We start from the raw sequence: 23,638 nt of genomic DNA on the forward strand, positions 1-23,638 counted from the left end.
GACTGAGGTGGAGGTGGAGATGTTACAGGAAAGCTGTGGGTCAGAGGAGGGTGGGATGTCTCTTTGGCTGGGAACAGGAGGGGAGGGTGGTGAGCTTGTTCCTGAACTGAACCTGTTGAAGAATGTGTTCAGCTCATTTGCTCTGTCCAGACTTCCATCCATCGGATCCTCCCTCTGCTTGAGGCCTGTGATCTTCTTCATTCCTGACCACACATCTCTGATATTGTTCCTCTGCAGTTTACTCTCAAGCTTCTTTCTATACACCTCCTTGCTCTCTCTGATCTTGACTTTGAGCTGCTTCTGTATACTCCTCAGTAACTCCCTGTCTCGCTCCCTAAAGGCTCTTTTTTTCTTGTTCAATAGTTCCTTTAGCTCACTGGTGATCCAGGGTTTGTTATTAGGGAAGCATCTCACTGTTCTGGTGGGGATGGTGTTGTCCACACAGAAGTTTATATAGTCAGTCACACACTCAGTCATGGCATTAATGTCCTCTCCATGTGGCTTACAAAGAGAAATCCAATCGGTTGCATCAAAACAACCCTGTAAGGCTTCTTCAGCATCATGTGACCACTTTCTAACAGTCCTTTTTGTGACAGGTAGTCTCTGGACAAGGGGTTTATATGCTGAACAGAGAAAAACAAGGTTGTGATCTGATTTACCCAGGGGAGGTCTTGATTTCGAAATGTATGGATCCTTGACATTTGTGTAAAACAAATCCAATGTCTTGTTTTCTCTGGTAGAGCAGCTGACAAACTGTTGAAAAGTTGGCAGTGTAGCAGAGAGTGAGGCATGATTAAAATCACCAGATATTGCCACAAAAGAATTGGGGTGTTGTGTCTGTATCTTAGCAACAACGGAACTGATGACATCACATGCAGTGTCGGCAACAGCTGAGGGTGGAATGTAAACAGCCACCAAAACAACACTGGTGAACTCTCTTGGCAAATAATATGGACGAAAACCTACTGCCAATAGCTCAATGTCAGGACTGCAGAGACGACTCTTCACAGTAACATGTCCTGGGTGACACCATCTGTTGTTGACAAGCACTGCCAATCCACCCCCTTTCCTTTTCCTGCTACTCTTTAAATCTCGATCTGCTCGTACAGTCAGGAAGCCTGGCAGAGAGACGCTGGAGTCAGGTATATGATCCTGTAGCCATGTCTCAGTAAAACACATAATGCTACATTCCCGATATTCTTGCTGAGTCCTTGTCAATGCTAGAAGTTCATCCAACTTGTTAGCTAACGATCTTACATTTCCCATGATGACAGATGGCAGAGATGGTTTGAACTTCTTCTTTCTTTCTCTCCTCTTTGCTCCTGCTCTGCATCCACGACGCCTCCTTTTCAATTCCAGTGGGATTTCTGGCTTCAGTTGTCGAATTATTTCTGCTTTTCCAATGTTAATCAGCTGCTCCCTGTTGTAAACCACCTTGTTGATATGGTTATGCATCATGACAAAAGAGTAAAATATACAAAAGTATTGCGAAAAATTAATCCAGCTGCACAGCATCCAAGGCAGGAAGGAACAGTTGTCCAAAAAATGCAATTTCTTCCAAGAAATAACAGGAATGAAATTTTGAAAAAAGAAAAATCTCAATGTGAGGTTCAGAGCTACTCCAACGTGCTGCCACCCTCAGCAGCGCATTCTAGCATGTATAGCACTGTATAGCACAACTCAATGTATAGCACATTGAGTTGTCTGTGGTATGAAATGCGCTATATAAATAAAGATGCCTTGCCTTGCCTATTAATATAATTGGAAATCACAGCTTAATGAACATATGACTTAATTTTCTTAAGTATTTACATAACTTTTTTGTAAGTGATCACATGTGTGTTCACTTTTGGGACTCTCTACTTTGGGGCACTGAGGGCACCTCTACTGAGGAAAAAACATTCACGTTTGTGAGAGGAAACACTTTTTCAACTTTTAAATGAATCGGGTATTTAGAGGAAATGCATTTTCATTTTTTAAACATAACTGATATAGCAAAGACGTGTAGTTGTCTCTGCTGCATAGCGTAGATTCATTACGCTATAACAAAAACAACTTGAAACTTTCCGTGCCTGCTATGTAGAAATAGGTAACTTTTTCCCCATATAAATCAAATACTATGACAATGGCCTTAAATATACTTGAATGTTTGTGGACATGTTAAAATGTTCTATATTTCTAAACTAATGAGATCAAAAACATCATCATGACCTGGTCACTTATTCAGAAGTTAACATTCCAAAATTACTTTGCTGTGCTTGCTTCTAATATTGTTGGTGCCAGTGGACAACTTGGACAGAGACAAATTGTGTAAATTTCTGTGAAAAAATGGCAGTAAAGTACATTCTGGGAATGAAAGTCGGTTGGTTGATCCAAATGAACAAATCAGACTTAATAAATCCTATAAATGATTGAAAATACCATCTGTGTGCACCTCACAGATAAGATTGAATAATTTTCTTCCATAAGTATCTTACCAAGTAGCCTAAAATATCTTAGTCTCTCTTGTTAAACTGGTATGTGTTTATCTACATTATAGGTGTGATAATGTGCACATCATATCACAAAACATACGAACTTTCGAGCTCCACAGTCTTAGTTGTTTTACAGCTTGCTCTACTGCCCACACAACACCAAAGATATGTAAAGTTGGTTTCCTTAGCTAGGAAATTGTTTTTGAATTGGCTCTATATGAATTAATTGGATTATTTTATAAATAATTATGATTACAATTAATTGAATTCCAATTGACTTTAACTGGACTTTATTATTTAAGTGCCTTGAGATGACATTTGTATATAAATAAGAATGAATTGAATTGAATTAAAGCCCTGCGAAACACGGAATGAACCATAGCGAGTTAAATCAATCCACAGGAAATTTCTGTTTGTAGATAAGCATTTATATATCTGATCACTGCATTCATTTAATTTCACAGCCCATTACACACTATTTTCGTTTTGTTTAGTAACAATATTTTCAAATATAGGCAATGTTTCTAAACTGACCACAAGACTATAGACTGATTGCTTTAATACAAGAGTCTCCACCACCACTTAATGTTTTCTCTTTTACCATCCTTTAAGAAGTGTGTCTTCTAAAGTTTTTCTTGTTTGATTTATCTCCTGTGTTGGAGTTAATTCATATTCTAATGGGATGTCAAACTCAGTCCTTTCCCTAATTTCCATCCTTGTGCTTGTCTGTAGCCCCACAGTCCAAATAAACTGTCCCTTAGGCTACAGTTAGGGTACGTTTCTTAAATTTAGACATATTTATTCATGAAGATGAGTTACAAACAAGCAGTTTCTGAATTTTCCTGCTGTCAAAGTACCGGTGTTACCCACAGTAACCACGAACGCAAACATCCCCAGTAATGGAGGGCTGTAACTGCCAATATCTATAACTAACAGCAATTTGCTAAATTCTACGGAAGAGTATTAGGGCCAGGCATAAGAAAAAATAATAATATTTAGCCTGTCGAGATTAAAGTCAACATGTCGAGAATAAAGTCGGAATTTCGAGAATAAAGTCGAATTTTCGAGAAAAAAGTCAACTCCTCTGGTCCATCATTTAATTACTTCGTTTTCGACATTTCAACTTTAATCTCGACATGTGGACTTTATTCTCGACATTTCGACTTTATTCTCGACATGTTGACTTTAATCTCGACAGGCAAAATATTATTATTTTTTCTTATGCCTGGCTCTAATACTCTTCCGTAAAATTCAGTGTTGTCTTAGAATGCCACCGAGTGTTTTTGGAAGCTGGTCAATTATAGTTCCGGCACTTTTCGGTTATTTCCGCCACGACTTCGTCTTGCCTCCATTTTACTTTAGTGTGTATGTGTGCGTGTTCTGGGTCTCTAACGGGAGAGGAAACAGAAGCGAGAGCGGATACACTTTGAAATCGCTACAGAAATGGACGGGTAATATACTACCAGCGATACTAACTTGATTTAATTGAGCATTCAGTGAGCTAGTGCAGAACACAGGGTATGTGGTTTCGTGAATTTATGAGGAAGCCGGAGAAGAACCGCGAGCTTGTGTTTCCATAGCCACGCGCTCTCTTTTCTGTTGAGGAAGTACATAATGTTAGCATGCTGCTGTAACTTAGCTCATGCTCGTGTGTTTACCACATGAACTGGTGTTGTTACTTTTCATTTTAAAAAGCCTAGAAAACTTAACGTAGTCTTGGGGATAAGTGTTGGAGCAGTTTCCCCACAATACAGTGTCGTAAACCTTAATGAAGTTTAGCAAACCACACTACTGTAACATTGGTCCTTTGTCCAGTTAGCTAACTAGCTGCAGCTGACAGTGCAGAGCTAGGGCTCCTCCATAGTTGGAGCTGCCAAAAGGCAGGAAATGTGTTCTTATTATACATTTATATTTGCCAGCATTGAAAGATAAAACATCTAATACATAGCTTATGTGTACAGTTAACACCACAGAAGGTGTTAACAGGTAACTGCTGTTAATATTAAACTTTTTAAGGATACAAGATTAGACTAGGTGTACAAGGGTATGTTCTTCTATACTAGAAGCTCACTTGGGGTTGAATGACGAGTTACCACGTTACTTTAAGATGAAATATGTGAGTTGGAAACCTTGTAGGAGGATAATCTTGTGGCCAGATAATGTTTGAGTTGTTGAGAAATTGAGTTGAGCAGAGATGGATGGTTTGACACATAACAAAGTAGTCACGTGCATTGATGAGCAGAATTTTGAGGCATTATATTTATGATAAATTACAGAAATTCCTGCTCAGACAGTTCACAACATACGGTAAAGGAATGGCTTTTGTTCTCAGTGGCACCCTGACCATGAGCCCTTCTGTTGACATCAGTGACTTATGTATTAGAGCACTAAATTGTCAGAACAACCCAGATTTGGTAATAGATACATAAGAATTGACTGAAAATGTTAGAAGCTCTCCTTAAAAACAGCGCCGTTTTTATCAGATCATTTTGGATCAGATTGCGTCTTTGTTTAGTTTCTTGTTCCATTTGCCTTAACTTTGACCACATGAAAATGATTTGTCTTTCAGCATCGGTGATGTTGCAGTTGGAGTGAAGGTGAGTTACATCACACAAATATGTTGGCTGCCCTTGTCATTATCAATATTATTATTATTGCAACTTGACATTAGATAATCTGTTTAACCAGTTAGCTATTTTGCTCTGTAAGATGGTGGATGGCAATAACAGATGTAAGAGTGTTGGATTGAACCAATCATGGCAATTGAGCCACTGGAACAGGTGTATTTTGGCTTTCATGGAAAAATATCAACTAAAAATTGTAAACGTTTCAGATTAATTGTTTGGGAAACAGGTGCTACAGTACCTGGTCATTGTGTTGGATTTTTAATTTATACTAAAATATTAAAGTCAGACAATATTGTCCATTTTAAAATGCTCAAATCCGATTTCCCGCTCTTTTTGTTCGGAGCACGGCGAGTTGCAGACTCACTCTCAACTTACCATTTTTGGCAATTTAGCCGCCTCGTGGCAATGTGTCGGACAAACCGAACTACTTTCTGTAGATGAGTTTCCAGGACATTTTTTTTTTTTCCCTTCATCTCTGTAAACACCTGGAACCTGACCGGGACTGGCAGGTGTGGATATAAACTAAATTTATCAGTAATTTCACATGCAAATAAGGCCCAAACCACCAACAGGCACAGTTGAAATGTAACCATGTAAAGAAAAGAAAAAAATTGAAATTGCATTGAAAGGCTTGTAGATCTACATTGCCTTGAAAAGAGTCAAGTGGAAGTGGAAGCATAGTCCTCTGCACAAGGCCTCTTAATGTTGCCTAAGACGAAGGACTTCATGGTCCATTCAAGTATACTTTGTGATTATAGGAATCTAAACTTGACCACTAAACTTTTTTTATGGGTATTTCTGCTACTTCAAAGTTAATAAAAACAGAATTCTACATAACTGTGCCAGAATGAGCTAAAATGTGAGTGTTGCCCAATCCGAATAATGGAAAATATATTAAGAAATGAACAGGATAGTTATCACATATCACCACTCTGTATAAAAATACCAGTACACAATCTGTATTTGAAACCTTTTCTACACCAAGGTAACATCCATTGAAAAAAAAAAAAAAAGCGACAAGCCATAAAGATGAGATCATATTTCATTTTCCGTTTTCTTTTTGACATCAAACTCTCATGTTAATGCCACAGAAGTCCCAGCCCATGTTTTTTGTTCTTTCAGAGCATTAAAATGGATTTAATAAAATCAGGAGGGCTTGAGTTCCCTGGTCCAAGCAGACCTGTTTCCTTGTGGAAGCACATGTTGCTAACTTGATTTGTTGAACGTCAGCTGCAGTGCGGTCTGCACAAAACAAAGTTAAAGTCCTCTCTCTGAGGGAAACGAAAGAGTCGTAAAATACTGATTCCTCCATTTATTTCATCAATATTTCAATGTCAAAGGCAAAACGGAGAGGGTTGCCAGCTGTTGGGAGACAAATCATTTCTTAGATTGTTGTATCTCATTCACGATGTGCTCACATTGTGGCCCAAGTCGGACAACTTTATTACCCTTTCAATTTATTTGTGTCATGGCGCTGTAGCAAGGCCTGCAACGTCTAGTTTATCGTAACCATAAAGAATGTTAGTGACAGAAGAACAATTGGTTCAAATTCAGTCAGACAGAAACAAGGAGGGGGTGTATTGAGCTATTATAAAGTTGTGTGTGTGTAATGGGTCCCTTGCCACATTCCTCGTCATCCCATCAGTCAGGTTTAGGAGCGCAGGGCGCCGGGCAGCTCCAGAAAGCCTTCTGGGACCAAGTGTAGCTCAGGTTGAAATTACACTTCTTGACATCTTAAATTCAGCGAGATTAAACTCACACCAGCAAAGGAGGATCACACTTGTGCTGTTTCATGCCCCTTTTCACCAACTTCTCTCCCGTCCTTTTGTTCCCTGAAACTGTCCTCAGAGAGCTTTGCTGTGTTTGAGTTCTGTAAAATGGAAACGATCCTCCTGATTTCTTTAAAGAAAAAGAAAATTCTCACTACCATGCTCGTGTGTTTGTTGTCTTTCTCTTTTTTTTTCTCCCCACAGAGAGGATCCGATGAGCTGAACATGTACAGCAACAGTGTGAGCGGTGAGTTTGTTCGGGATTGATGGATTTTACATGAAGCCATTTGATGGGTTGTGGCAGATAACAATATAAAGAAATCAAAGGATTAATAGATGTTTGCAAAGTGGAATAGGCTGCGTGCGGTGAGCTGTTCCGTCATGAGAGCCGTTTAGTGTCTGAATAACCTCACGCTCCCCAGTAGGTGGGCACCCACACAAGGCAGCATGTGACTGGAACAGATCTGAATGCATCTTGGTGCCTCCTCGTTGTTTAGATGAGATCTGGAATATCTTAAAGAAATAGAGGATTAGTGTAGTCGGGTTGTTAAATACTCTGGCAGTAGAATAGTAACAGTGTTTAACCTACAAATACGTGTTTTTGAAAATCGTGTCTTTAATGAATATCCAAATCCTTCCATTGCTTTGCCACTCCCACATCAAAGCTAATGTCACCCCGGGGACCTGTCAAAGAAAGGGATATTGCTGTTGTGCTTGGAGGCGATCTGTCTTGTGTAAGCAGTCTGGCAGAGATGGACGGCGGATTGAAATGAAGTATTGCTCAGGGTCAGATATTCCAGCTTCATATGAGAAGGAGGATTTGATACATGCAGATAAATCTGAGCAGGTTCGGGTGTTTTTATATAAAACAAAAGAAAAAGATTTGTTTGGGTTGTGGCAAAATCCACTGCAACATGTGAGCATGTTCTCATCAAATGTATTAATTTACTTCAATAATGTAGTCTTCAATGGAAAGATATAATGTCTTCAGATTAATGTATTTGAGGAGCTGTGAGTGATATCACTTGTGTATCCCTTTGCTCTCACAAATTGGGAAGATTTCTCTCTACAGGCTTCCTCTTATCAATCAACAGTCTCATGCTGAAAGCTACTGAGGGAATAAGCATCTCTCTAAGGTGCTTTGCAACTTGAGTTATTCACTGTTCAAACATGCTTTTTCTTTGTGAAATTTAAGATACTTTCTGAGACCAAAATAATTAAATATTCTTTAAAGTCTGTTATTTTAATTTGCTTTGACCAAATTCCAATGGGAAAAAAACTAAAACCTGACATTTCACAAAGATGTACATATTCTTCTTCTTTTTTTTTTTTTTTTTAGAAAATATGTCACTGAAAATTTCATGCTTATATTGCCCACACGCCAATTTCCAGTAGTTTGTCATGAGCGAGAAATGGTCAGGCACAAAAAAACCAAGCTTAAATTGGCCAGTACGCAATAGTGATCTTAGTTTCTTAGTTTTTTTTTAACATTTGATCTTAGTGCATCAAAGCTTTCCTCCAACATTACTAGCGGTGACACTGGGACTGAGGCATGAACCATTTGAGAAGCTCAAAACTTGATGTTGTCAAAAAAGTAAAATGTCTGCAAGCAGCTTTGGTCTCCCATGCTTCCCTAAAATCTCAAATGCCACATAATGCTAATCTAAGCTGGGGTCTGTGACAGACAGCTTTTGGCAGTTTTTTACTCTCTCAGATGTTGTTGTTCTGTTGTAGGCGCCTCTAATTCTGGAGGCGCAGAATACAACGAGCCTTACTCCTCAGGTTAATCAGCTATCATTGTATAGCAGAATTCACTTACCCAGTTCCTGTGCAATACTTTTAGATGGGGCTTCCAACGGCAACGATAGTAAGAAGTTAAGGGTGGAGGAAGCACCGCCGTCACGTGTGATCCACATCAGGAAGCTGCCCAATGAGGCCTCTGATACTGAAGTCATCGCTCTTGGCCTACCTTTTGGCAAAGTCACCAACATCCTCACACTGAAGGGAAAGAACCAGGTGAGTGGATGAAAGACATTGGCGAGTTTTATCATGCAGCATCATATCACCGCCACAGATAAATGAAAATCTATACAGGACAACCCAGTCTTGGACCATAATGCCTTTTCCCCAAAGGACAGTGGACACGTTTCTCTTTGCTGGATTGCCAGAGGAGCCTATTGTCACCTTACATCTTACTGCATCTTATTAGTACTTGAGACACATTCAGCCTTGTTATCTAGCAGTGCATCTAAAACGTGCCCACAGCTCCATACAAAAGCTAGCCAAAAGCTTATTGTCTGTCTTTAGAGGGGGGGCTGTAGGAGATGCATGGCATTTGTCCCTTAGATTCCTGCCTGATACAAATACTTTGTCCTCGTCACAGTAGCTGTGTCGGTGTGTCACTAACCTTGATTGACAGTCTTAGCATTCAGACATGCGAGTTGCTCTGAAAATGTCTGCTGCCAGCTTAGTGGTGTACTGTGGATCATTCAGGTATGGTGAATAATGAGGACTGTTCTGTACATTTGGATAAGCATTTCTTCTTCTTTTTTTCCTTTTTGGTCACATAGCCAGATATCTTGGCTTACTGAACAAATATCAATGAAAGGGATGAATGAGCTTATCAGTGATCAAATTGTCACTTCTTGAAGCGCGTAAATATCGGAGACTTTGACTGTTTTTCTTTTCTTTTTTCTTTCTAGGCCTTCTTGGAGATGGGAACAGAGGAGACGGCCATCACTATGGTTAACTACTACAACACAGTACCTCCGCATGTCCGCAATGTCCCCGTCTTTCTTCAGTACTCTAATCACAAAGAGCTCAAAACGGATGCTAGCAATCAGGTTAGTGGCATGTTTGGCATGTTTTTCCCATGTATTCCGTCTTATCCATTGTGTTAAAACAGTCTACTATCACCCTAAATGTCCCCAGAGGTATAAGCATGTTTTAGTTGTTTTTATGCAAGGGAACTACATTTTATCCAGGTATAAACTCTTGTTTGTGAGATGTATATATATATATATTTTTTTTTTCAGTAACCCAGCCAATATCATGGTTCCCTGATTTCCTTGTAAAGTCAAATTCTCCGGGCTGTGCTCCAGTCAGAGCGTGCGTGTTATCCTCCATTTTAATAATAAGTGAGCCATTGATCCACCTCTACTTCCCACAGCGTGGCTCTTTCTTGTTGTTTTTTTTAGGAGATATCTTCCAGAAAACATGTTTTTGGTTGAGGGGGCAATTTGACCCTTTTTGAGCTTCCGTAAAGGCTCGGTGATCTTTTCTCAGTGAATGCAGAGTTTGTTTCACTCGACCAGCAACGCAGTCGGGAAAGTGTAGCTAAAAGTCTCGGCTGTTCTAACACTAAAAGGGCATCAGTCTAAACCTCAAGCATGAAGTGAAACTGTTTCAAATGTCAGTGTTGTGTGTGTATTTGGCTTCCAAATGGATTTTAGTACAAACATAATGGGTACGTTAAGAGAAGCTAACAGTAATTTGCGATAATGGAAAGTATCCATTGTTGCTTCACCAACTCCTTAGAAACATGGAGTTACCCACAAACCATAGTTTGTATTTACCACACACACACACACACACACACACACACACACACTTGCATGTGTTGTGTTTTGAAGAAAAACAACAGTAACTTAGCCTTGGGGAACAATGATGTGTGTAAGCATCATTACCTTTTTAAGTCTTTGGGGCGGGTGTTTTTTGCACAAGTTGGCATTTTACTACTCTTCCCACATCTTCACCTATAAACAAAGGAGAATACAGAATACGGACCTGAATCTGGTTTCCAATGAGCTCCGTGCATGTTATTGTTTTTTGAATGTCATAATTGAGCAATGTGAATATTAAAGCTGCAGTCGGCAGGTTTTCAGAATTCCGAGTCTAAAGTCGGAAAATTCCAACTGATACAACTTTCAGGTCCCTCCCCCAACCTCTAACAAGCTCCGAATCGCCCCCCAAACCCCTCCCCCTCTGTGGACGAGGTTGTGCACGTGAGTTCACACCAGTGTGAGCGCACACAAGCTGGGGCAGACTCACGCTCAGCAGCGTGTGCACAAGCTGTGATTGACAGGTAGGATTCCTCCACCCTAACTTGATTGGTTAAAAACAGCCGGGAGCGCTCGGTTTTTGCAAGCATGATTACAGGCTTCAGAGGGAGCTACAGATTTCGTTATTTTTCCTAAACAGCCTATTTGATATTCTACTTCCAGAATCCCATGACAGTTCAAGCTAGTATGACTAAAAAAAAGTTGCCGACCGCAGCTTTAACTCTTCCTTTGCACTGTGGGTCTGTATGCTGCAGGTCACCAGTGTAGCGTAGCATCATGCTGTGGTCGCCTTCATGAGCGTCTCACATGTAAATGTTGTGGTCGAGTCCGTGAACTCACCGCAGCGACAGAGGTACATGAAACACGAGTGAGCGTCTGTTTCATATCAGGAGATAAATGTCTACTGTTTCCATGACTCATCACCATAGTCACAGGAAGGTCTGAATGCTTGTCTCTTAAAAATGAACTGATAGCTCAAAGTTTGGAGGAAAGCGAGAGGACAGTGAGGTGCTAGCTGGGTGGCCACAGAGAGATGACGGGCCGTGCGGTTTTAAAAGTTCTCGCCGTGTTATTATGACTGTGAGACAGGCTGGTGTTAACTCTCCAGTCTCATTCACACACGCAACGATTTTCACGTCCTCCTGGTGTTTCTAAAGTATTCAGTGGGAAAAGGCTAATAAAATCGTCCAGTGTCCTTGTTGTGAAAAAAAGAATTGACGGCTTGTGTGTTTGGCTGTAGCGGACTCAGGCGGTACTGCATGCGGTGTCGGCAGTCCAGTCGCCAGGTTCAGATGTTCAGGAGGTTCTTGCTGCAGCCTCTAGTCCTGTGCTGCGAATCATCATCGACAACATGTTCTACCCTGTAACGCTGGATGTACTGCAACAGGTGGGCAGCACGTTATGATTTAACATGCCACAGTAGACAGACTTCTCAAAGCTAAATGTTTATTTTTTCTATATCGTTGGCAGATTTTCTCCAAGTTTGGCACAGTAATGAAGATAATCACCTTCACCAAAAACAATCAGTTTCAAGCTCTTCTGCAGTTCAGTGATCCTGTCAATGCGCAGCATGCCAAACTGGTGAGAGTCTGTCCACTCTCAGCTCCTATTAGTCATTTCCCTCTGATCACTGAATGTATTGTGAACTGTTTGTTTGTGCTTCGAGGACATTGTTTTGGTATTCAGTATGGGTGTTTTTTTTTTTTTTTTTTTGTTCTTTGTGCCAGGCACTGGACGGTCAGAACATCTACAATTCATGTTGCACTCTACGCATTGACTTTTCAAAGCTGGTTAACCTAAATGTTAAGTACAACAACGATAAGAGTCGTGACTACACCCGACCCGAGCTGCCAGCTGGTGACGGGCAGCCCAGCCTGGACCCCGCTGTGGCTGCTGCCCTCGGTAAAGACTCCAGCTCCCTCCTCGGTAAGATCCCAGGTAGATCACATTTTTATTCTTTCTCCTTTTATTTAGTTTGTTGTTATGCAGGCTTGATGCTGTTTATTGTGATCATGGCCATTAGGGTTCAGAACAGATTGACCAGTTTGCATAAATTGCTAACACTAGCTGTCATTTTTTAGTATTAACGATGTTTAATGTGTTGCACTTAATTTTAGACCGAAACAAAGAATGTCAGTCAATTACATCCTAGCTTAGTGTTGTAATGCAGCGATTTTGGCGGAGTGCTGCTCTCCATTCCATGATTGTCTTATTTGCTTCCTGTCAGGAGCCCTGAACCCTCTGAGTGCTGCAGCAGCTGCTGCTGCTGCTGCAGGGAGGGTAGCCCTTGCTGGACATGCAGTATCCAGTGGGGTTCTGCTTGTAAGCAACCTTAATGAGGAGGTTAGTAACACAAATGCAAACGCCAGTCAGATGGACCATCTACAGCTTGAACCCCAGCAGCACCTCCATTCATTTGTCTTTGGTTATTTTCTTCTGTTGCTTTTGTTGTGTTACAGTTTCCATTTTACTGTTTTGTGTCAGCATTTTGGGGTACATTTAAAGGGTGATTGGTATTTTTCTTTTTAAATGGTCATTTGATCTTTTCAAACTACATGGTATGGCCGCTTTACTGAACTTAGGGGGGAAAAATGTCTGTATTTTCTTTGTTTAATTTGTCTAATTTTCTCACATTCCTATAGCTCTTTGTCTGTATTTCTTATTTCATCATTTGTTTCTGTGAATCTCAGTCTCCATACTAACTTCTTCATCTCGTAGCACTGGTGCGTCCTTCCAAAAATATCAGTCATAGCACAAAATGAAGGTGCACAGATTAAATCGGCATTCACGGCAAGAGGCCCCCTCCCACTCTCAATCTTAACTGTATGTTGGACTTTAACAGCAAAAATATATTGGAAAAAACTCATATAAATAAATCTATGAATATTAATAATTTCCTTTTAAATAAAACAGCAGATTGTTATAATCTGAAAATGAATTATTAGCAAAGTATTAATCAGTAATGTAAATAACCTGGGAAAATGAGTGTGTTGGAGCTCCATATTCTGAATTGAATGAATTGGTTGACCCACTGAATATCCACCAATTTGAATGTTGACTGTTTGATTCCAAACCCTTCCACAAAATTGCTACTGTAGACAAGAGAATGAACCTACATCCCGCTGCAGTACATCAGAAGTGTGCTCTGACAACGTGCTTTCCTGACAGTCGGACAACAGGAATGTGAATCGCGTATAATGGCTACTCCACAAGCTTTCTTCACAGAGTACTGTATGTGGCCGTTAGCTTGGCCTTAGGCTGATGTGAGCTATGTGATGGGTCCAAAGTGTTCAACGATTGGTGAAAAACGGGGCGTCTCCCACCAGATGAGACTGGATGTCCTCGGCAAGAGATGGGGTGAGGGGACAGAACGGTGTGAAACCCAGAAAAGTAAAGGGAAAACGCTACAAACATGCAGGAAGTGATGGAGATCATGATGAATGCGCTACGGTCTGCAGAGGAAACAGAATTTTGTTAAAGGTTGACGAGAGCACCCACGTCTCGTTGATGTTTCCAGCCTGCGTTAGCGGTCAGACAAGGCAGAGAAGCTGTGGAGAGAAACTGCCAGGTGAGCAAATCGGACGTAATAACCTGCAGATTCCTGTGCCCTGTGTCATCTGAGGTCTATGATGAGGTTAGAGACTCGTCCATCTGACTGCTGTAACTGCTTGATCAATCAATTCGGAGGCTGAGTCTGGAAAAGAATGTTGCAGGATGTGACCCGTTTGCACATCTCTCGTTTTAAAGCACACAGCGACCTCACAGTGTAACCGCGTAGCGTGAACAGTTTAAAGCTCCCACAACACTGACCGGGATGTTGTTTCAAACTAGTTTTACTTTGCCTTTATTTTGTAGACTGATGTGGTTCTTCTCATTGAGATCTATTGAGGCAAATTCCTAGTTTTCCGTGTCCTTTGTTGGGCGTGTGTAACATGAAGTCCACCACCTGCTCTGGTGCAGTTCTGCTGAGTTTCTTTGCAGCTGGCCACACTGACTGTGCCCGCATCAGTCTCCCATTCAAACAGAACACCAGGAAAGAACCGACGACACGAAGACGTGCAGAACAACAACTTGGATATTTGTGTTGAGGAGAGAATTTTTGCAGGGGAGTCGTCATAATTCACACCTCTACAAAACTGGAGTGTAGACCAAGTCGGTGCCCATGCCGGGAAGCTTTGTCACAGCTGATACAAAATGGAGCACGAATGGAAAGCATGCCTGTCTGCAGCACCCCCAAAACTGCTGATGTGAAAAGAAACTGCTCATCTATATCTTACACCAACCTGCATATCACAGTAAGCTTTTCATGCCATTCTACAAATTCAATTCCAGAGAGCTGTGTTATATGACTTCTTCTCTGGAGTTTTACATCAGTCGAAAGTACCAACAGAAAACCACATAGTAACAATAATGGACTCTACACTTGTGTAGTCTTTAAACCCGTGATTACCTTTGTCACTATGTCTATTCAGAATCACCCACATCTGCCTCTTGACCTGTCTTGGAATTGAGAAATTTCCACACCTCCACTTATTCCTGGTCCTGTCATCACAGGAAGTTTGGTACTGTTGTGGCTTGTGTGTCTGATCGGGAAAAGAACAGGCCGAGCGTAACGAGCCAAGTGAGAGTGGAGGGTGGCCTGTCTGGGTTGTTGTTCTGTCTAAAGCCTGGTGTTAACCCTTAATGCTCTCGCACTCTAACACACTGACCCACTCGTGCGGCCCCACACCTGCTCCCACTCTTTGCCAGTGTTTATCATGATATATATATATATATATATTAAAAAAAAAAAAAGAATATTGCTCACTCCGTCTCCATTGGCACTCACCTGTGTTTCTGAACTGACTCAGAACACAACAGATGCTCCATATTTGTCCCCCCCCCCGATCTTTTAGAAGTGAACTGGAGGTCTTGCAACACGCCCTGACTTTTGAAGGTTTCTTTGCTGTATTTAAGAGTTTATTTTTGTGTGTATACTTTTTCTTTGTAGAATTCTTTTTGGCAAGACTCATTTTATCCCTACAGAGAGGGGAGAACCTCCCCCTCTCCTCTAATGTTCTGTCCTTCCTCTGTCTGTCGAACAGAATTTACTCTGCTAACGCTCTCTTCTGTTCTTCTCTCTAAGTGCTCCTCACCTCTCCTCAGCACATATGAAAGCTCATATGAAATCATTCTCTTGTCTCATAATGTGTGTCTCAGTCCTGGGAACAAATCCCTGCCCTGAAACGCTTGCTGGTTGTCTTTTCTCCCTTTTTTCTTCTGCATTTTTTTTTTGTGTGTGTTGAAACTGTGAAGGTTATATGGCCTCTAATTTGTCTCGCCTAATCTCTCTCTCTCTCCTCATTTTTTTTTGACTGAATGAATGCTTCATGCTGGAGCCTTTTGGCAGTATCAAACAAGCCCTGATGTTGAGATACTGTCCTTAAGCCTTGTTTTAGTCTCTTGTGTGACAGGTGTGAAAGACACATTCTACCACGTGCATCACCTCTTGCATGCACTGCTAAAATGAACTTGAACTGCATGGTCTAACTAATTTTCCCCCCTCAGCCTCCCACAGTCCTGTGGTAACATTTTCCCCTTCTGAAAGATTGTAGATCTTTTAGACTTTTGAGCTGCTGCATGTTGTTTTTATCCCACGGTTATGACTCTATATTGCTGATTTTATTATGATTTTGTACTTTTGCCCCGTGCTTGTCTAGGATGAGAGACCTTTTTGCAGTATTTTAACGAAGGAAAACATTGATCCAAGCCATTATCTCTGACCAAACTACCTGCATTATTCCAGTGTACTGACCTATATTATTTTTGTCCCTCCCCCCCCTCACTTTTATTTATTTTATATTTTATCCTCTCCCCCAAATTTGCATCTGCCTCCCTCTCCCTGTCCATCTCTTTCTCTCTCTCTCTCACTCCCTCTCCTCTCCTCCCCTTCCCCCCCTACCCTCCGTCATTCGTCCTGCCTCCTCCCCCTGCTGGTTTTGGGGTACGGGCGGTCTTTTTTTTTTTTTTTTTTTTCTTTTTCTCCCCAACCTTACACCACCCCTTCTTGCTCCAACATTAACCAATATCCCCTTCGCCACCTAAATCCCCTCCATGACTCCTCCTCCACCGCCTGCTCCCCTCCTCCATGACCCACCACTTCCATCACTCTTCGGGGGGAAAACAAAAACAACCATCCCTCCTACCTACCTCCGCTCTGGATCGATCTGTCCATCTCTACCTCCGCTCCGCTCCGACTCTTCTACCTCTCTACCTGTCTCACGCTGCTTGTTGCTCTTCTCTCCCTCTAAAGATGGTTACGCCCCAAAGTCTGTTTACCCTCTTCGGTATGTTATCGTTAGCTCTCTCTCCTCTCTCTGTCACTCTTCTTTTATTCTCTCTTGAACCTTTTTGTTCTGTTTGATTCTAAGTTTGAGACATTCATTATGATTATTATTATTATTATTAGCCTACTTTAACCTGTTGAAGCACAGTAGTTACTTTTCTGATTTGTAAAACCTTTTGGCCCCCTGTTTATTGGTTTGGGTTAATGTTTATTACTGCCCTAAGATTCCAAACGTAGTCATTTGTTCATTGCATGGTTAAACCATGTGTTTGCATGTTGTTTTTATTTATAGCCATCTGACACAGCTTGATACCTTTTCTGTTTAGAGGAGGGCTCTCTTCTCTTTTTCCTGTTCTGTCTACACCACTCTCACTCTTTAGTCTACTGTAATCTTCCTGTGTGTCTGCTGCTCTTTCATCTGTTTCTATCTGTTCTCCTGAGCCAACTTTGGATCTTCTAACGGTCTGCTTTCTCTCCACCTCACCTCTTCTCCCCCTGCCTACTGGCTCTAATGCAGGAGTGTATGGCGATGTCCAGAGGGTGAAGATTCTGTACAATAAGAAGGACAGTGCGCTCATTCAGATGTCTGACTCCAATCAGGCCCAGCTCGGTGAGCCCACCCTCAAAGTGGTCTGGTGATCCCAGTGGTTTGGGACTCTTGTTGTTCTCATACTTTAATGGTCTGCTCCATCATTGCGACTCCCTTATTTTTTCATTTGTCAGTTATTCAATTTACGGCACAGGCGAGAGTGGATATTTCCATAAAATTCATTTTTCTGCGCTTTACATGCTTAACTCACGCTGGTGTCACCTGTGGCAAATTTAAAAGCACAAAACCACATTTAACATTAATTCAGAATCTGCCTCTTCTGTCAGTCAGTCAGTAAAAGCTCTTTGAAGAGTGCTGTGAACATCTGAGTTGACATGTACAGAGATTTGACCGTTTTATTTTTTTTGCTTTTTCAATATCATAAATGATTTGGGAAATATCAGGCCAGTGAGCTGACATTTGCTAGATTGAACTTGATGACACTCAGGAGGGTTCACACACTGACCTTTGTCTTCTTCGCCTCGGTCAAAGCAATGAGCCATCTGAATGGCCAAAAGATGTACGGGAAGATAATCCGGGTGACGCTGTCCAAGCATCAGACGGTGGCACTGCCTCGGGACGGCCTGGACGACCAGGGCCTCACCAAGGACTACGCCAACTCGCCACTTCATCGCTTCAAAAAACCTGGTTCCAAGAATTTCCAGAACATCTTCCCGCCTTCTGCCACTCTTCACCTCTCCAATGTCCCGTAAGTAGACGGCAGGTCAGCAGAGGATCCGTTGGAGATCGTGCTGGAAATGTCCACTCCAGAAAGTAAAATATGTGATCTGATACCCGTTCGTATAGGCTGCCTGTCCGAAAGAAAGAGGAGCCTGCCACTCTGAAGGTCCCAGTGATTTAAAATCTTTCAGCTGGCAACGGTTCTCTAAGGATAAGTAGTATCTCACTATGTCAGCGTGCACATCTTTTGAAAAGACATTACTCAAAAATGTGGCAAAAACTAAAGCCATATACAGTACATTAGAAAACACAATGTCGGTCAGTGGTACAGTACAAATGGACTTCACAATAGAAATAAAAAGTTTATCCCCTTAGAAAAAAAAAAAGTTAACATACTAGAAACCAAAACTATGATCAAAGTGAACATCTTTGCAAAGAGAAATGGGCCTCGTAATTTCCCTTAAATCGACTTTAAACCGCAAATTTGATTAATCGACAAAATCAATTTATCACCCAGCCCCTCAAGGTATTTGAACTAAACAGCTTTGTGGCCAAAAGAAAACCGCTTATAAGTAAGGCTCATTCAACTGCACGACTCCAGATGGTGGAAGAAGGTCGTTCTACAATTAGGAGAAAGTCAGGGGAACAGCGTTATGATCTGAGGTTGCCTCGGTTGGTCAGAGCTGGTTTCAACAAGTGTTAAGTGCCTAAGAATGAGGTCCGCTGACTGCCTGATTATACCCTGACTGACCATTGATAGATTTTTCTTATTCCCTGATTGCACACATATATTCCAAGATGGTGGGATTCATTGGCCAAAAGTTTTGAAAAAAGTGTTTAGTGACCTTGAAAAATCTTTTTCACACATGGATTGGCCACCAAAGAGTCCAAACCATAACCTCATTGAGAATATTTGGGATGTGCTGAGGAAGCAGCGGTTTGCTTCTCCCATCATCAATACAAGAGCCTAACAAAAAGAAAAGTCTAACTCTGGATGGAATTTTTGACCTTGTTAAGCTCATGGAAACATGTACCACAGTCGACCCTGAAGTTGTTCCAGCAGGTGCATCGAGGTGTAAATGGCTCAGGGCTTTTTTTGTCGGCGCGAAACAGTTACTTCCACCCTGGGTCTGTTACATTTCCTCCGAGGTCTGCGGTTCAGGGTAGATTAAGCAGTGTGTCGCTTCACCCTGACTTACCGAGTGTTTGCACTGCCAAGCTGCAATGACGCAGGAAGAAAACTCCACTCAATCTGTTCAAGTTACTCACTTTTGTGGGTTGTGTATTTTTTAAATTTGTTTATTTTTTGGTGCCTTAACTCGTAATCCTGGGGAAAAGTCTGAGATGGACATTTTTTTGTCACTAAACGATAACTTATGAGAGCCGCTGCTGCCTCCATGGTGACCAGGGTAGCCTACAAACAGCTCTATTTACTTCAAATCTGTTCATGTTCACATTTAGGGGGTTTCTTTTTTTTTTTTTTTTTTTTTTTTTTTTCCATCTTAGAACATAATCGTTGTCTACAATCAGAGATCAATGTTTCAATGCTCTGACCTCACTGCCTTCATGTCACAGTTGGAGGAATCTTTCGTTCCGGAGCTTGAACGCTACGATAAAGCTGATGTAGGGCTTCCCTCCTTTCTCTCCTAATTATGTCCTTTTTCAACAGGCAAGATGGGACGGAGGAAGATCTCCGGCTGCTCTTCTCCAACACAGGGGGCACCGTGAAAGCATTCAAGTTTTTTCAGTACGTAGACCCATCCTTATTTATTTATTTTTTGTAAGATGAGGAACTACAGCATTCACAAACATTAGCCAAGACGGGTGTAGAGAGTCCATGTGAATTCGGGATCCCGTGTTCCAGCAGTTTTATTTTTTTTCCGTCTGACCTTGTGGTTGAGTTGCGGAATGACCTTCCATCTCGTGTCTTCCAGGGATCGCAAAATGGCTCTGCTCCAGATGTCAACAGTGGAGGAGGCTATCCAAGCTTTGATTGACCTTCATAATTACAACATGGGAAATAACCAGCACCTGAGAGTTTCTTTCTCAAAGTCCACCATTTAAGAATGTAACCCACAGACTCTTGGCTATGATGGTTTACTGTGGGGAGGGGAGGGGAGGGGGGGGGGACGGACGGACCACCTAGATTGAATCTGTTTTTTTTGGGGGGTTTTTCGGAGGGGCTTTGTTCATTCTGTCATTCCTCGAGAGACACTGAAACCTTTGACTTGCATTCTTTTTAAAGAGAACAATACTGGATCTCCAGCTATTGACTGTACCTCCGTACTTTCATGTCAAGCAGACTGTTGACATGACTTATTGTCCCCTTGTATGATAATGTAATGTACATCAGTGTTTTAATTCTTGATATAGTTGAAGAGAAATTGTACTTACGTGCCTTACTTGACAATATCAACTGTTTCTACAGCTGGACATGTTCATTAATTGCCTTCCTAATGAGGCACATTAGTTTTGAATGTTTTGGTCAGCAAGAACGCAGGTTGCTTTGTCATCATCTAAACATTACGGCAGTTTTTGAAGCTGTGCCACCAAGCAGCTGCAGCTTTTGTTTGGTTCAGAACATTAACTTTTTTGAGTTAAGCAGCAGGAGAACAGACTATTCCTGAGGCTACATGTTAGAGATTTTACAGCAGCCTGTGACTGCCATTTTAACTTGTACTCCATAATTCCACAGGGTTGCCAACTGTGACATTGTTCTCCCTCACTTTTGACTTCACGAGATAAATCATTAGACTGTGGCTTGTTGCTAAGTTTTTACTTTACTTTTGAAGCGTTCGAAGCCTTTTCCCTTGCAGTGAGGTGTAATTGTCAGTGACGGTGTCTTTTAGTAATGCGTAGTAATGATCAGGAAGTCTGATAAGAAAGTGTTGCATGCCGTGGCAGAAGTTAAAGTATGAGTCCACTGTGATTTCATTGTCATGTGACGGTTTACTTGAGAGGGCTATTCAGTTGGACCAAAGTTTCTGTGCCTTTAGAGTTTCTTCTTGAGTTAATTTTAACTTAGGGAAAAAAAAAAGATTTAAAAAAAAAAAACTTTATTGTTAGATAAATCTTTCAACAGTTTTTTTTCTTTTCTTTTTTTTAATACTCAGCAGGTTCTGACAAGAGGCTACATGTTAGGCGTGTGAGGCTACAGGTCAGAAATAAAAGTTCTGTATATTTTTATTTTTTTCTTCCAAGCTTGATTTTATACAGCTCAAAATGCTAGGATTTGCTGTTGTTCTGATGAGGCACGATTAAAAGACGAGTTATTTTCTAACACAGGGAGGTGACACATGGTTTCTTTTCTTCTGTTTCTCCTCTCATAGTCTCGTGTATTCTGCTTTTTACCTCTGTGGCATGCCTAATAAAACTCTTCTGTTGCTCTGCATTCACCCCCTCCGTATCCTCTCAGTTCTGTCTTCTCTGCTCACTTTTGAAACCATCCTCAGTCCCAGGGTGGGAAGGATGCCAAAATCTATTTTGGAGTCGCTTGAAAACCAGTCCTAATATGCCAGATTGAGTCTTCTGATGGGTCTAATTCACAGGACAAGAAGTACAATTTCCCACCCTGCCAACTGACACAATCTATTCCTCTGATGTCTTTCTCTTCTCTCCCCCGGTAGTAGCTTCTTTTCAAATCAGTCTCTAAGGGCCGACATTCTCCAGACTATTTGTGTGATCTATCTTTCTCTCACACCTTTTATTGGTTGCATGAATTGCCTTAGTTTAATTTTTCCATGATTTCATGCATTTTTATGCTCCTCATCTTTGGAGCATTGTTTAAAAAAAGAAACTGCACAAAGCTTTGCTCGTATAAGTTGATTTAATTTAAAGCTACCATAATTTGAACTGTGTCCGTCGTCATGTCGAATCCCTCTGAGCGTAGTGACCCACTCGTACAGGTTCCTTCAGGTCGAATAATATCATTTTTTTTCCCTCATTGTTACAGTTATTACAGCTTACTGGTTGTGACTTAATAAAATTTTTGTGTTCACACCAGCCTGGATTTCAACAACAGAGTAGAGAAAGGGTAGTACTCCATTTATCCCCAAAACGAATTACTGTTGCATTTCTAAATGGAAAATGCAGCAGTCATCTAAAGAAAAAAAGATGAAATGGAAAAACAAGAGCAAATGGACAGGTACAATATGCATTTCAGCCACTTAAAGGAGTTTCCTCTCCTGGCAGAGAAATTGCAAAAGACTATTGCGCTCAGCGAAAATGACTTTCTGTGCTCTAAAAGGTCACAAAAGCAATCTATTTGAATGTAAATTGCATCACTACTAGTTGTGATGTAACGTACAGACCATACCAAGAGTGAGATTAATTTTTTTTGCTCTAAAGTCACCTGGTGACCCCACAAAAATGAATATCGCTTGTGTAGAAGGTGTGTAGTGTTGCCCATTATGTTAGCAACTTGTTCAGCATTATACTGTCAGCCCCAAGGGCCCCAAAGCTCCAAGTGCAGAACCAGCCTTTTCTGCCGGTTTGTTCAGCTTCTTTGAGTCTTTGACTTGGTTGCTGTGCCACCAACTCATGACGACAAAGAGTATTTTACTTCCCACCATAAACTCTGTTGGGGAGTAAAACTTTTTAAATGTGGAAAGACCTATGCTTCTTCTTTCCTCTCCCGTCTATTGTCCAGGTGACCACATTTGTACTCCTCAAGATGAATAGTTTACAATCCTATTTTTTATGTTCAAGGAATTGATTTCAGTCGACAGTCTTAAATACTTTACCTGCCCACCACCGAAAATATATCAGGCTTTCTAGTGAACAAAATTGCACATTTGGCTGTTAAAGGAGTTATTGGGGCCAGACGGCCAATAATAAGTCAGAACTGAGGTGTTCTGCAGTATAAATAAAGTAATCGGATGTTTCAGGTCAGACGTTGGTTTCTTCTATGAACTGAATTGTTCATGTCCAGTTTTCTGACAGTACTTTGCTTGTTATAATATTTTCTGATACGCGAGTTTGATGCATTGCCTGAGTAAGTGAGCTGAAGTGAATCGAATCCATGAGAGTGTGGGTGACTGTGGCTGTCAGACATAAATACAAAGGAGAGGGAAAATTAACATAAAACCCTGAATAATGATGAATGAAAGTGGAGACGGAATGCATGCATATATTTACAGAGTACTGCACGGAACAATTAAATAGACTGCGCAGTACATTTGAATCACTTGCCATTGTATAAATGCACCAATTTATCAAGATAGCTTTCGGAAGTAAAGATGTCTTCACATCACCCTGCTTTTTAAGCGTCCTGAGCTCTTCTCGGAGTTCAGTGATGCAGGAAACCAAAGTACTGATTTTGGAAAATTGAAAAAGTGATATTGTCAAATGAGTCATTCTTCACCACATCTTCAGCAAGATCCCAAGTGGACCGTTGCATGAGTGGTTTTTAAACGAGACGATGACAGTTCAGGCCTGAAAACCTGACCTGCCCTGAGAGGGATCCTGTCGCTGTGTTGGGATTTGAGAGACACGGTTTGTCTACTTTTAGGAACATAATTTACAAATGATCACCTTTATTCCACAATGAGAACATTTGTATTGTGACTGGAGTGGTCACCTCTAGGATAATGCCATTATCCTAAGGACGCAAGG

The 23,638-nt window shown here is 41.2% G+C and overlaps 1 protein-coding gene across 2 annotated transcripts; it reads left to right on the forward strand.

The window, feature by feature from the left end:
• Positions 1 to 3,835: 3,835 nt before the first annotated feature.
• LOC142370415 (polypyrimidine tract-binding protein 2-like) lies at positions 3,836 to 22,022 on the forward strand. Of its 2 annotated transcripts, none has more exons than XM_075452981.1 (14): positions 3,836 to 3,925; positions 5,044 to 5,071; positions 7,075 to 7,117; positions 8,714 to 8,886; positions 9,573 to 9,713; positions 11,671 to 11,817; positions 11,901 to 12,011; positions 12,158 to 12,368; positions 12,658 to 12,773; positions 16,723 to 16,756; positions 17,273 to 17,365; positions 17,837 to 18,053; positions 19,695 to 19,772; positions 19,960 to 22,022. In XM_075452981.1, the coding sequence occupies exons 1-14, from the start codon at positions 3,918 to 3,920 to the stop codon at positions 20,087 to 20,089; spliced, it is 1,530 nt and encodes a 509-aa protein (XP_075309096.1). In that variant the 5' UTR covers positions 3,836 to 3,917; the 3' UTR covers positions 20,090 to 22,022. The 2 variants fall into 2 exon arrangements, with proteins under 2 accessions (XP_075309096.1, XP_075309097.1); XM_075452982.1 differs by having other exon boundaries at positions 12,158 to 12,356.
• Positions 22,023 to 23,638: the final 1,616 nt, after the last annotated feature.

The sequence above is a fragment of the Odontesthes bonariensis genome, chromosome 20, assembly GCF_027942865.1.
Source record: "Odontesthes bonariensis isolate fOdoBon6 chromosome 20, fOdoBon6.hap1, whole genome shotgun sequence".
Lineage (NCBI taxonomy): Eukaryota > Metazoa > Chordata > Actinopteri > Atheriniformes > Atherinopsidae > Odontesthes > Odontesthes bonariensis.

What these genes read in the sequence shown, in the direction of transcription:
- LOC142370415 (XM_075452981.1), top strand. An exon ending in ATGTTGCAGTTGGAGTGAAG is followed by an intron (nt 5,072 to 7,074) that starts GTGAGTTACATC and finishes TTCTCCCCACAG; the next exon opens with AGAGGATCCGATGAGCTGAA. An exon ending in AAAGCATTCAAGTTTTTTCA is followed by an intron (nt 19,773 to 19,959) that starts GTACGTAGACCC and finishes CGTGTCTTCCAG; the next exon opens with GGATCGCAAAATGGCTCTGC.